Source organism: Trichechus manatus, unplaced genomic scaffold (genome assembly GCF_000243295.1).
Source record: "Trichechus manatus latirostris isolate Lorelei unplaced genomic scaffold, TriManLat1.0 scaffold00019, whole genome shotgun sequence".
Taxonomy (NCBI): domain Eukaryota; kingdom Metazoa; phylum Chordata; class Mammalia; order Sirenia; family Trichechidae; genus Trichechus; species Trichechus manatus.
The window spans coordinates 8,877,474-8,891,971 of NW_004443955.1; the positions used below are offsets into that span (position 1 = coordinate 8,877,474).

Sequence of the window (14,498 nt, forward strand, 5' to 3'; positions counted from 1 at the left end):
TAAAGTGCTTCAAATGCCTTCTTATTTCAAATGGTGTCATGACATGTATTTCGTGCGAAAGACAACAGCCAGCGTGTTCAGATGGCAAGCATGACAGGGGTTGGTGGAAGGGAGGAGGACAGACCCCTGGAACCATGGAGTCAACAGCTCCGGCGCTGGGGCCTCCTGCTGCCTGGAGGACCCCCAAGAGTCCAGGTCTGTGCTGCTCTCCGCACCTCCCTGCTGCCCGTCATCTGTCACCAGACAACTCAGCCCTCTGCTCCCCACATTGCAGCCAGAGGGAGCACCCTACCCCATCCACCCTCCTGAGAGAGCTGAGTGATGGCTGACGTGCCCCACCACATCTCTCCCCAGTCCTACACATAGGTGGAAACATACACACACGCATCGTTACTGAAATAGAATGAGACAGTGCTTGTCTCTGCAACCTGGTTGTCCCAGTTACGATTTCACAGGTCTCCCTATAAATCAGTAAATTTAGATGACCTCTATCTTGTATTTCCGGTTATTTATCCACAGGTATGTACTCAGGTTTAATGGGGTCTTCCTTTTCTCCGTTCTTCTTCCCTCCCCTTTTTCCCAGGGAGCCTGTCTTAGTTATCTAGTGCTGCTATAACAGAAATACCACAAGTGGATGGCTTTAACAAAGATAAATTTATTCTCTTACAGTCTAGGAGGCTAGAAGTCCAAATTCAGGGTGTCAGCTCCAGGGGAAGGCTTTCTCTCTCTTTCGGCTCTGGAGGAAGGTCCCTGTCATCTATCTTCCCCGGATGGAGTAGATTCTCCACACAGGAACCCCGGGTCCAAAGGATGTGCTCTGCTCCCAGTGCTTCTTTATTGGTGGTATGAGGTCCCCGTGTCTCTCTACTTGCTTCTCTCTTTTATATCTCAAAATGGATTGGCTTAAAATGCAGCCTAATCTTGTAGACTGAGTCCTGCTCCATTAACATAATTGCCGCTAATCCCACTTCATTAATGTCATAGAGATAAGATTTACAACACATAGGAAAATCACATCAGATGACAAAATGGTGGACAATCACACAATACTAGGAACCATGGCCTAGCCAAGTTGACAGATACTTTGGGGGGACACAATTCAATCCATGATAGAGCCCATCTTAGCAGTGTGGTATGGAACCACCCTGATTCTCTCCACGTGCCAATGAACAAGTGTTAATGTGCGTGCACAGAACGGGTGCTGGCCTGGGGTCCTCGTCATTGTTTACTTCTAATGATGGATCATAGTTTACACAGTTCTCTGCACTTTAGGATGATTTAAGATTCTTGGAAGCAGCCTAACCCCTTCAATGGGGGATACTGAGGCCCAGAAGGGAGTGGGCCTAACCCCATCCTATGAGGCACTGCTGCCCTGGCACTGACCGGGATGCTCCTCAGGCCAGCCTGGGGCCATGGCATTAGCCACTTCCTCTCCTGGAAGCTCTTCCCAGATGTCCACCCCCATCCTAAGCTGTCGCTCCCTCCCCCACCCTACGTGATTTCCATAACGCTTATAGCGTCGCTATGAGTCGAAATGACTGGACGGCAAAGGGTTTTTTGGTTTGTTTTATCATCACCTGAACTTGTATTATGAATCTCCTTGCTTTAGAATTCTCCGCTCCATCAGAATAAAAGCTTAGAGAGCAGGGGTTCTGTCTGCACGCGCTTTGCTCACCTTTGTGTCCAGAGTTCCTAGAACTCCGGCAGGAGCTCAGCAAACCCTGTGGAACTAATGGGTTCCTGCGTTTCCGGTACCGGAGGGCTGGGCGGTTCTCCTCTGAAGATGAAGCACCATGCGGGTGGGTTCGTGATGTCATATTTATCGTTTCTCCTTCCCTTCAGTGTACTTATTGCAGCGTGATTCCCGTAGTCAGCGTCTTCAGCTCCCTGGCGGGGGACAGACAACCAAAGAGACGATTTGGAAAGGATGGGTAACAAAATGAACCATTGCGTGTGCACAGGAGTCCACTGGCCCGCCTTGAGAAACTGGGTGCTGATGGACGGAAAGAGGCCAGGGCAGGTCTCCACCGAAACGGCGTTCTGTAGACGGCACCTGCCGCCTTCCGTAGAGTATTCCTTCCCCTGCATTCCCTCTTGCATCTGGAAGTCCGAAGACTTGAACGTGCTTTTAATATTAGTAATCACGTTTAACAGCAAAGCGGGAATCAGCCAGAGGTGGTCAGAGCGCTCATGTCGCAGGTAGGGGTGGTCACGGTCTGCGTTAGCTAGGGTTCCTCTGGAGGTAACAGACAACGTCGGGGAATCTCCCCGACGCCACAAAACGAGTCTGCGCGGGGCCAGCGCGGGGCGGGTGGAGAGGTCCTCCGCTGGCTGCGCGGAGCAGGCCCCGAGCGGAGGCTATTTTATGCAGGCTGCCCCTGCACAGGGTGCCCTTTCGCCCCAGCCTCCCTCCTGCTGTCCCTGGTCCACCAGACCCCACCCTCGTATGCTCCGGCAGGTGCGCCGGCTCCCCTGGGCTCTGCGGACCGCCCTTCAATTCCAGAGCTCGCAGATGCGCCTGGGAGCGCAAGCCCGGCAGAGACAGGGGCAGGCGGGGCCAGAGAGCGCCCCTCTGCCTTCTCGGCCTCTAAGGAGAGATTGTGCCTCCTGGGATGGGAGGATGGGGGGGCGGGGCTGGACCTCCTCAGGGCGACGAGGCGACCTCTGCCGGGAGGTCAGAGGGCAGGAGCAGTTTCTGGGGGCCACGGAGAGGGTTGCTTCTTAGGCGGGAGGAAGAGCTGTGTCCAGGCCTGGGGGCAGGGAGCCGGTGGTCGTCCGCTCAATCCCAGGGTAGGGAAGAGTAATCCCCGTAATGGCCGTGCAAAGCTTGGCAGCTGGCGGGGCTAATGCTCCCTAATATCTGCTTTCACGTGATTAACGGCTGTACCTAAAACCTTCAACCCAGGGAAGTAGGCCCACCCAGGGGCTAAGCCTTGGCCGAGAGCACGCTCTGGTTATGCTGCGAGGGAAGGTCATTTCAGCGATTTATATTTAGACAACCGTTTCCAGGCAGCAGCCAAGCCATCACTTTAGAATGCAGAAGATAATAGATGAGGTGGGGAACTAAACTCAGGGAAAACCCAGAGGGGGCGGGAGAAGAAAGGAGGCTGGGCCTGGTATTAGGGTGTGCCAGCAGCTGCAGGACTCCTCCTGGCCCCGAGCCGGGCCCCCATTCCCCAGGCTCACTGCCCTCCCCCCCATTCTATTTTCTCCTCCCGCTTGGCTCATACTACCCTCCCCTCGAGCCTTCCTGACCCGTAGCAGTCTACACCAGTAATAATACCATGTGCTCTCTGCCATTGTATAGCCTACACAGCTTTTTCTTTTTCTCTGCCTGTGATCTCTTCTGCTTCTCACAGCGACTCTGTAAACAGTGGGTCAGATGCCACGCCGGGCACTGGGGCAGGTCCTGAAGGGCCCAGATGTTCTGGGCGTTAACCTTTCAGTTGCTGAGTCATGGAGATGGGAGGGGGGCACTCAGGCTCTGGCCAGGGGCTACTTACTACCTGTATGGAAGTATCCTGGTATTTCTCCAACTGCAATGTCCACACCACTCATCCTTGCTGAAGATGGGCCCCACTTATGACACGGAAAAGGCAGGAGCTTTGGTTCCCACATCACAGGTGGGAAAATGAGGCAGCAGAATGTCCTTGACAGAGCCGGGCCACTGACAGGAACGTCATGTGCTCTTTCCCTCCACCAGGTTGGCCAGCTGGTACCTGCAGCCATTGCCACAAGACGCGCTCTTGCTTTGCTCCAGTATTCTGTAAACTGAGCCAGGAGGGGGTTTCTGTCCTATCTCAACCTGCAGCTCAGGGCCGGGCGTCCTCCACAGGATTGTAGGCTGTGCAGGGACACAGGTGTCTCCCCTTCCTTCCTGGGCCACCACCCCACCTCTGCCCACAGGCTGGCCCGGCTGCTGGTCCCCCCTGACCAAGAAGGACAGGAGTACAGCCGGCTGAGCTATAGAGGACTATGAGGTTGGGCGCCCCTCCCAGGCCCAGCTGCCTTTCAACATAATAACCCAAAGGGTCTCTGGAAAGTTCTGCTGCACGCAGGCTGGTGAGGGCAGGGCTTTCCCGCTGAGCTGTATTCACTCTCCACAAGCAGCCGGTGGTGGTGCCAACGCCTGGAGCTGCTCCAAACTGCTCCATAGCCGATGCAAACATCTGGCTGTACTTAGCACAAGCTAAAGTTGTGTGTAGGGTTGCCCTTCATGCACCAGCCTGGTACTCCTTTTGTCCCTCCATCCTCGTTTGTAAGATCCCTTCTAACGAATGGTATTAGATTGAACCATTTAAACTCACCATTTCTGTAGGCCAAAAATAGTGCAATAGCTTCAATGTCACATGGTTTTTAGGAAGTTGGCGAAGGAGGGCCCACTAAAGCAGTGTGAGGTCGGCTCCCTGCAGGAGGGGGCAGCAGAGAGCGGTGCTGGCGTACGAGGTTGTGGGCGGGGCCGGACGGAGCCACGAGTTTCAGGTTCGGAGACCTGGCCTGCCGGGGCCCTACCCGACAACCCGGAGTGGGAGGGGCGGCTGCCCGGGGTCCCTTAGCTGGATAGAGCCGAGACAGTTCCATGAGACTGAACCGCTGGGACGAGAGACCTGCCTGAGCTCGGTCGCAGACAAGGGACGCCGCAGCACCACGTAGAGCCCCGAAGGGGACCCACACATCTTCTCTGTGGCCCAGATGCTGCACCTGATTTCAAATCTGAGTGCACGACATCTCTCGAAGCGGCTTTCCCTTCCACTACTGCAGGGCTGCGGGGGGTGGGGGGTAGCGGGCGGGGGGCAAGGGAGGCTGGTGTCAGCGCTCACACGGCATGCGGACACCGCACTGGATAGCAGGCTCCTTTGGTTTGAAGCCAGAGGGCTTTCATCGGGACCTACTACGTAATTTGCTGGGTCGGTGCAAAATGAAAATGCCGGCCCTTGTAAAAACACAAACAAAAAAAAACCTGGAAATCCTGGTGGCGTAGTGGTTAAGAGCTACGGCTGCTAACCAAAAGATCGGCAGTTTGAATCCACCAGAGGCTCCCAGGAAGCCGTGTGGGGCAGTTCTACCCTGTCCTATAGAGTCGCTATGAGTCGGAATTGACTTGACGGCAACAGGTTTGGGTTTTTTTGGTTTTTTTTTGGTTAAAAAATTAAGAATTTCAAGATGAGGCAGAAGATCATGGAACCCGCACAGAGCACTTGGGAGGGCGGCCTCTGCTACTGCAGCGGTTGCTGGCTGTAAAGCCGGCCCTGGTTTTCATCTAGAGCCTACAGGTTCTGTGGAGTGGGGCTTGGGTCAGGAGGGTGCCATCTGCACACTCACTTGCTCCCTTCGGTGGCTCACTGGTTTCAAGGCTCCGAAAGTAGAGAAGCCTGCGCCAGGCCAGTCATGGTTATTCAGACCATCCTCACCCTGATGTGACCAGGAAGGGAGCTGTGTCATCTAGAATAAGGGCTCCTGAGGCTCAGAGGCGAGGAGTGCACCTTCCAGATGAAATGGGCTGAAATGGGGAGGTGTGACAGGTACTCATCTGTTCTGCCCTGGGTGACTCATGAGGTACACAGATTGTTGATTCCAACTCATAGCGACCCCATGTGTTACAGAGTAAAACTGCTCAATAGGGCAGCTGGGTGGTGCAAATGGTTAAATGCTCAACTACTAGCCAAAAGGTTGGCAGTTTGAACCTTCCCAGAGGCACCTTAGAAGACAGGCCTGGCAATCTGTTTCCGAAAGGTCACAGCCTTGAAACCCTATGGTACAGCCATAAATCAGAATCCAGTTGATGGCAACTGTCTTATTTGGGTTCTCTGGAGGAACAAAACCAGTGAAGCATATATAAATATATGTAGAGAGAGAAACTCACTTCAAGGAAATGGCTCACGCCATTGTGAGGAAATGGCTCACGCCATTGTGAGGAAATGGCTCACTCAACTGTGGAGGCTGGCAAGTCCCAAATCTATGTGTCAGGCAACAGGCTGAATGCTTCTGCTGGCTCACATGGTTGCAGGGGTGTGTGAATCCAAACTCTGCAGGTCAGGTGGCAGGCCAGAAATTTCTGCAGGCTAATGTCCTAACAACCAGAAGTCAGGCGACAAGAAGTGTGCAGGGTCAGGCAAGAGAGAGTGGGCTTTGTCAGAACATCCATTTTGTGATCTGATGCAATTATATGTTGTAAATCCTAGCCTCTGTGCCTTTGGTTATGGTCCCATTTGGGAGTGAGTTGTCTGTTATGTTAATTAGATATGATTAGGTTATGATAATGAGGATTCAGGTGGGATGTATCACCCTTGCTTGAGTCACATCTTTTATCTTACAAGAGATAAAAGTGGAGAGAAGTTAGCAGAGAAGAGGGACCTCCTACCACCAAGAAAGAAGAGCCAAGAGTAGAATGTGTCCTTTGGACCTGGGGTCCCTGCACTGAGAACCTCCTAGACCCAGGGGAAGATTGATGCCAAGACAAATGGAGATCAACAAGGAGTGCGAGGCCCACAGATACTGAAAGGAGACAAGGACCTTCCCCCAGAGCTGACAAAGAGAGAAGGCCTTCCCCTGGAGCTGGTGCCCTGAATTTGGACTTCTATCCTCCTAAACTGTGAGAGAATAAATTTCTGTTTGATAAAGCCACCCACTTGTGATATTTCTGTTATAGCAGCCCTAGGTAACTAAGACCGTGACTCAATCTTTTGTTAAGTATATTAAGCCTGTGACTGACGGGTCTAACCAACTGTCACAAAAGAAAACCCATCAGCTTATACTGAAGGGGACAGGGACAGGACAAAAGGAAAGAAAACTGCCTGCCTCTTGGAATTCTACAAGCAAGAAACAGGCCAAAGGAGCTACATTTGTTGTCCTCCAGGAAAAGAAAAAGACCTTCCCTGGAGCAGCTCGGAGATCAGCAGAACTGTTCGAAGGAGCACTGGAAGCAGGGCCTCCTTGATTTCAAAGGATGGAGCCATGGTCTCCTAGACCTCAAAGGATGGAACTACAGCCTGTTGGGCTTCAAAGGGTAGGGCCATGGCTTCCTAGGTTTCAAAGAGATGGATCTTTAGCAACTTGGTTCCAGAGTGTGGGGCTGCAGTTCTTGAGTACCAGGGGAATGAGGTTGCTACCCAAAGCTGAGGGGGCGTGGCTGCCATGCCCTAGGGGCAGAAAAATGGGAACTGCCAGGGCCGAGGGGGTGGGGTCACCACTCAGATGTACTAGAAGAATTGGGCGGCCCAAAGCCAAAGGAGCAGACTTGCCATCCCAGTAGGCCTGGAAAGCAAAGCTAAAGCCCAGGGCCGGAGGGCCTCCACCTAGAATCCAGACAGCACGGCCAACACCCAGAGTCTGGAGGACAGAGCCCTTGCCCAGAAGGTCCTAAAGAACAGAAGATTATTTTCAATCCCTTAGAGCTAATGGAAATTGTTCTGCTGGGTTTTGGACTTCCTTGGTGTCCATTATCTCTTCTTTCCCTCTAATACCTTGTGCCTGTCCCACCACTGTATTTTGGGAGCAGATAACCTGTACTCTAGATTTCACAGTTCTCAGAAGAAGAGGAATTTTGCCCCAGAATGAAAGATGCCTAATATCTGACCCAGATTTGATTTAGATGATTCAGAAGATGAAATTTTGGATTTGGAGTTGACTTAAGACTTTCGGGATGATGTGATGGGGTGAATGTGTTTTCCATGTGGCAAGGACGTGAATTTGGGGGGCCAAAGTGTAGAATGTCATGGATTGAATCATGTCCCCAAAAAATAAGTGTTGTAAACCCTATCCTCTATGCCTGTGGTTATAGTCTTGTTTGGGAGTGGGTTGTCTTTGTTATGTTAATGAGACAGGATTAGTGTAGGGTGTATCTTGGGTCAATCTCTTTTGACGTATAAAAGAGATTAAACAAACAAGCTACAAACTAGAGATGGGGGAAGAGAGATGCCAAGCCACATGAAGATTGTCCAGGAGTAGGAGCTCAGAAGAGACAAGGACCTTCTTCCAGAGCCAACAGAGAGAGAAAGCTAGAGGTGGCACCCTGAATTCCTAAACTGTGAGAAAATAAATTTCTGTTTGTTAAAGCCACCCATTTGTGGTATTTCTGTTATAGCAGCACTAGATAACTAAAGCACTTCTTACTGGTTTTATTGTTTACCTGGGATTGCAGCAGGCATTCTTGACTTATCAAAGTCTAGCGTTAATTAGTGCTTTTATTCTCTTTCCAGACAATGCAATGACCTTAGACTTCTTTAATTCCATTTAACCCCTCTCAACTTAGTGGTATTTTTATCATGTATTTTTTTTTAATTAACAGATTTTATTTTTTAGATCAGTTTTAGGTTTAAAGAAAATTGAGTAGGTAGGACAGAGAGATCCCATGTACCTCTTCTCTCTCCTACTCATCATTGCCCCTATTATTAACATCTGGCATTAGTACTGGATATTTGTTACAATTGATGAACCAATATCGGTACATTAGTATTAGTTAAAGACCATGGTCCCCTGTCCTTAGGATTCATTCTTTTTGTTGTACAGTTCTTTGGGTTTTGACAAATGCATAATGTCGTATGTCCACCATTGCTATGTCATACAGACTAGTTTTGCTACACTAAAAATCCTCTGTACTCCACCTATTCATCTTTCCCCTCATCCTCCAGAATACCTGGCAACCACTGATCTTTTCAGTGTCTCTATAGTTTTGCTTTTTCCAGAGTGCTGTATAGTTGGAATTAAATAGTATCTAGACTTTTCAGACTGGCTTCTTTCACTAAGCAATATATATTTAAAGTTTCTCCTTGTTTTTCATGCCTTGATAACTCATTTCTTTTTATTGCTGAAAAACATTCCATTGTATAGATGTACCACAGTTTATTTGTCCATTCACCTATTGAAAAACATATTGGCTGCTTCCAGTATTTGGAAAAAATAAATAAAGTTGCTATAAACATATGTGCGCAGGTTTTGTGTGGGCATAAGCTTTCAACTAATTTAGGTAAATACCTTGGAGCATGATTGCTGGATCATATGATAGGACTATGTTTAGTTTGTAAGAAACTGCCAAAGTGTCTTCCAAAGCTGTATCATTTTGCATTCCCACCAGCAATAAATGAGAGTTCCTGTTGCTCCTCATCCTTGTTAGCATTTGATATTGTCAGTTTTTTTTTTTTTTGGATTTTAGATATTCTAATAGGTATGTAGTGTTATCTGATTGTTTTAGTTTGAAATTCCCTCATGACATACGATGCTGAGCATCTTTTTATATGCTTATTTGTCATCCATATATCTTCTTTGGTAAGGTATCTGTTCAGATATTTGCCCATTTTTTAATTAGGCTGTTTGTTTTCTCGTTGAGTTCTAAGAATCCTATGTATAGTTTGAATACCACTGCTTTATCAGCTATGTGTTTTGCAAATATTTTCTCCCAGTCCATGGCTTGTCTTTTTATTCCCTTAACAGTTTTTCACAGAGCAGAAATTTTTAATTTTAGTAAAGTCCAACTTACCAATTTTTTCTTTCATGGATCATGCTTTTGGTGTTGTATCTAGAAACTGATTGCCAAACTCAAGATCACCTAGATATTCTCCTATATTATTTCCTATAAGTTTTATATATTTGTGTTTAACATTTAGGCCTGTGATCCCTATTGAGTTAATTTTTGTGAAAAGTGTAAAGTCAGTGTCTTTTCTTTTTTTTTAGCATGTTGTCTTAGGCTGGGTTCTCTAGAGAAGCAAAACCAGTAAAGTGTATAAATACATTTAGAGAGAGATTTATACTAAGGAAATGGCTCACGAGGTTGTAGAGGCTGGAACATCCCAAGTCCGTGAATCAGGATAGAGGCTTCTCCTGATTCATTTAGCTGCAGGGGCTGGCGAACCCAAGATCAGCAGGTCGGACAGCAGGGCCCTTGCTCACAGGCTGTGAGGATCAGTGAATCCCAAGATTGGCAGGCAAGACTGCAGGTAAGCGGCTAGCTCAGGTCAGACGAACAGGAGCCAGCTGCAGGATCCAGAGCAGGCAAAAGCCAGAATGTCCGGTTATATTTGGATGCAGGCCACACGCCCAAGGAAACTCCCTTTCAGCTGATTGGCTAGTCACAGCAGATCCCATCATGGGGGTGATCACATATCAAATCTCAACAGGGAAGTGATCATAACACTGTACGACTGCCAAAACACTGAGAATCATGGCCCAGTTAAGTTGACACACAATGTTAACCATCACACGTGGATGTCCAGTTGTTCTAGCACCATTTTTTGAAAGGACTATCCTTTCTTGATTGAATTGCCTTTGTGCCTTTGTCAAAAATCAGTTGAGTACTATGCCTGTGGTTATAATCGCATTTGGGAATGGATTGTCTTTGTTATGTTAATGAGACAGGATTAGTGTAGGGTATGTCTTAAATCAATCTCTTTTGAGATGTAGAAGAGATTAAACTAGCAAGCAAAGGTAGCAGAGATAGGGTAGGATAGATGTCAAGACACAGGGAGATCTCCCAGGAACCAGAAAGCAGAAGCTAAAGAGACAAGGACCTTCATCCAGAGCTGACAGAGAGACAAAGACTTCCCCTAGAGCTGGCACCCTGAATTCAGACTTCTAGCCTCCTAGACTTCAAGAAAATAAATTTCTATTTGTTAAAGCTTCCCCCACCCTCCCAGAAAAAAAAAAATATATCAGTTGAATATACTTTTGTGTGGGTCTATTTCCAGGTTCTCAATTCTGTTTAATTGGTCTATTTGTCTATTCTTTCACCAACACTACACTGTCTAGATTACTGTAGCTTTAGAGTAGCTCTTTTTTTTTCCAGCTTAAATTTTATTTCTATAGCTATAAAACTCTTCTCACACATCTTATTGCTATGGTACAAATATAGTTGGTAAAAAAATTTTACAGTAATGAGGCTTTTTCACATTTTCTTCAAAATAGTTATTTATTATAAAAATTATACAAACTGCCCTTTTATTACTTACAACTTAATACTATGAAAAATTTTAAACAATTTGTATCTTCCCTTCCAAAAAGTGTGTTCTGCTTTACCATCTTTGCTGGCAGTGTATTTTAATAATAACTTGCAAACATTCCATATAACTCTGTTAGAATGTGCAAAGATATGGTAGAAACAAGTGTCCCTACAGTGAGTTATAAACAACATTTTTCTCCAAGTTTAAGTGTTATTGAAGTTGGATTACAGAAAAATAGTAAATAAACATCTGCATATAATTTTTCAAGGCAAAAATTATATTTGTTTCATTGTTTCATCCTTCTGAAAATATTCTTAAAAGCAAAAGTTGAAGATTTTCCAGTAACCTGAAACTTCAAATATCTATTGTACTTTGGGGAAAAAAACAAACAAACATAAAAAGCAGCATCATTTAAATAGTGGTTAACTCACAAAAGGTTCTACTCCACAACCATAAAAGACACAGTAAGTTGTGTGGATCCTTGGCATTTCAACATTATATTACCAATACCCACTGCACAGTGGTTTGCTCAAAACACGGTGGCAATTCAGTATAATGTTTGAATAAAACCACTTCCTCTGCAAGTTTAGACAGGTGAGAAAATTGTTCACAGAGTTATAAAAAGAAATACCAGGGTTCAGCAGGACAATCATAATATTGTTATTTTTTAATGCATTTTTAAATGTATAAGAGCTTGACTGCTAACCAAATGGTCAGCAGTTCAAATCCACCAGCCGCTCCTTGGAAACCCCATAGGGCAGTTCTGCTGTGTCCTATAGGGTCGCTGTAAGTCAGAATCGACTCGACAGCAGCGGGTTTATTTTATTTTTTTATTTTTATTTAATGGAATAAGTTAATCATACACATGTAAACCAAGAGGTAATTTCAAAATTTACCAAAAGGTAATTTCTCAAGCATTTTGAAATGAAGAAAAGCTTCCCTATCACCAGCTTCTTGACCTTCTCTGTCTCTCTTTATTACCACGTAGCAATAAAGAGACATTAATATCATGCAAAACACAGATACATAAGCCTGCTCTTTTATCAGACTTGCAGTTGCGAATGCTGAAGCAGTCTGGGCATAAACACCATGGCTGAGACAGCGCTCAGGTTGTACTTCAAGATCACAATGACCAAGCCCTTGGGCATCTACAGAAGTAGTGGTGTTCTCTCTCCAGCTGACTGTTGCTCCTGGAAAAACTCTTTGATCTGGGCTAATTGGCCATAGGCCCTCTCTCTCAATGGAGGGATGTGGTAAGTAGGGTCCAGAATGTTTGTTACTCTGCACTCTCTCTCTCTCACTTCCGTAACTTGTAAGTGTGGGGAGGGAAAAATGGTTGACTTCTTTCCCTTTGAATCTGTAACGTAATTCCACTTACTGCCAGCATCCCCCATACTGCCAGGATAATAAAGTCAGTAGTTTCAAAAGGCACGTTTGTGAAAGCTCCATGGAAATCCATATTGAGCACGTTCAAAGGGATGTAGGAAAGGCTCGTGTACGAGTAACTATCAATGGCCAGAACCACCGAATAGGAGTCAATGATTCCACAAGTCAGTATGTTTGGTATTCTTAGGCAGCCCAGGAAAACTTCTGGATTGATAATAGCTATACAAGAGAAGGTCATCCAAAACACAGCATCATCACAAAAAATCTTTATGTTTCCATCGTACTTAATAGGTGTCAGTCTTGTAATCAGTATATAAAAGAAGAATCCCATGAAGATGAAACCTATGAAAGAAGAATCCCATGAAGATGAAACCTACGAAGAATAATTCTGTTTTCCAGAATCTATGTCCAAAGAAACAAATGAAGAGACCAAGCAGGGCAAAGAGAGTGAAGAACACTTTGGTAGATACTCTTCCAGGAGAAGAGCAATTACCCTCCATTGCCTTAAAGCTGCAAGCATATATGTGAGCAGGAACATAAGCAGCAGATGTACTTAGAAGTGAGTCTCAAACAATGACATTATAAATTACACCTTGTACGTGGAGAGAGGAGAAGTAAATACTTGTCTTATCATTAGCTGTTAGGGTAATCACTTTGATAGCATTGGCCTTCACCTGAGGCACCTCGGCCATTCTCTGCAGATGTTTCAGCAACACCTGCTCAGTGAGGTCATTCTCAGGCAGAAAATACTGATAGACATCATACCACAACCAACACCTAGAGTCCTGGCCCATCCCAAGGTCACATGGTGGAGGGTCTGTGCCTCTTGCATAGCCTAGGTTTGCTGGGGCAAATTTGATGCTTGTTTCAAAGAAATTATACTCCAAGTAAGTGTTGGGATTGATACCTAGATCAAACTCCAAATTATAGCCTCCAAGAACAGGATCTCTTTCTAAGTAGGAGAGTGGAATAGCCATGCTCAGGATAGGCTCAGCATCTGCAGCCTCCAAGTGCCATGTGCACATACTCTGCTCTGGTCTAAGAATGAAAATCAGTCCTTTGTCAGTGCCTGTTCCCAAGGTACTGAGAAGGAGAGTCTTAGACACTGTTGTATTCTGATACTGTGAGTGTTTTTGGAAAATAAGAAAAGTTGCGTTGCTGGAAATACGATGCAAAACAGCTTCCTCTGGAAAGGGCTTGTTGAGCTTTGTCTTAGTCATCTAGTGCTGCTTTAACAGAAATACCACAAGTGGATGGCTTTAACAAAGAGAAGTTTATTTTCTCACAGTCTAGTAAGCCACAAGTCCAAATTCAGGGCATCAGTTCCAAGAGAATGCTTTGTCTCTCTGTCATCTCTGGAGGAAGGTCCTTGTGATGCATCAGTCTTCCCTTGATCTGGGAGCATCTCAGCGCAGGAACCTCAGGTCCAAAGGACACGCTCTGCTCGCGGCACTGCTTTCTTGGTGGTATGAGGTTCCCATGCATCTCTGCTCGCTTCTTTCTTTTGTATCTCAAAAGAAATTGGCTTAAGACAGTATCCAATCTTATATACCTCATCGGTATAACTGCCACTAATCCATCTTATTATATCATAGTGACAGAGTTTACGAAACATAAGGAAATCACATCAGATTAGAAAATGGTACACAATTTTACAATACTGGGAATCATGACTCAGCCAAGTTGACAGGTATTTTGGGGGGACACAGTTCAATTCATGACAAGCTTGAAGTATCTAAATTTCCCCAAGGAAAATTCAAGAAGACCCTCGCTGGAGTTCCTGACAGTCTCGGCTCCTCCAGCCACTCCCTGTTCCAAGGCAAGCCAGACCAGCAGCCAAAGTAGCTCCATAGCAGCCCCAGCTGGAGCAGTCAAACAAAATTGGCCGGGAGGGGCGCGGAAGGGCACGCCAGGACCCCACAGCCTCGTCTGCGCTAACCCAGAGCGCTCAAGCCAGGTGACATCGCTGGCCAGGTGCTAACGCCAGGCACCAGCAGCCCCACAGTCGCTAGCTCGCGGCAACAGCCGCAATCCACTACGCCAGCCTGCAGTACTCTTGATGTCAGATAGTGTCAGTTCTTCAACTTTGATTTTCTTCAATATTGTGTTGGCTATTCTGGGTCTTTTGCCTCTCCATACAGACTTTATGATCAGGTTGCTGATATCCACAAAATAACTTGC

At 46.5% G+C, this 14,498-nt stretch overlaps 1 protein-coding gene across 1 annotated transcript; it reads right to left on the minus strand.

The window, feature by feature from the left end:
- Positions 1-12,079: 12,079 nt before the first annotated feature.
- LOC101340278 (transmembrane 7 superfamily member 3-like) lies at positions 12,080-14,168 on the minus strand. Its single transcript, XM_023727813.1, is given in 4 exon segments — positions 12,080-12,229; positions 12,232-12,659; positions 12,691-13,522; positions 14,040-14,168. Coding segments are annotated over 4 exon segments (1,539 nt in total).
- Between the last annotated feature and the right edge of the window lie 330 nt (positions 14,169-14,498).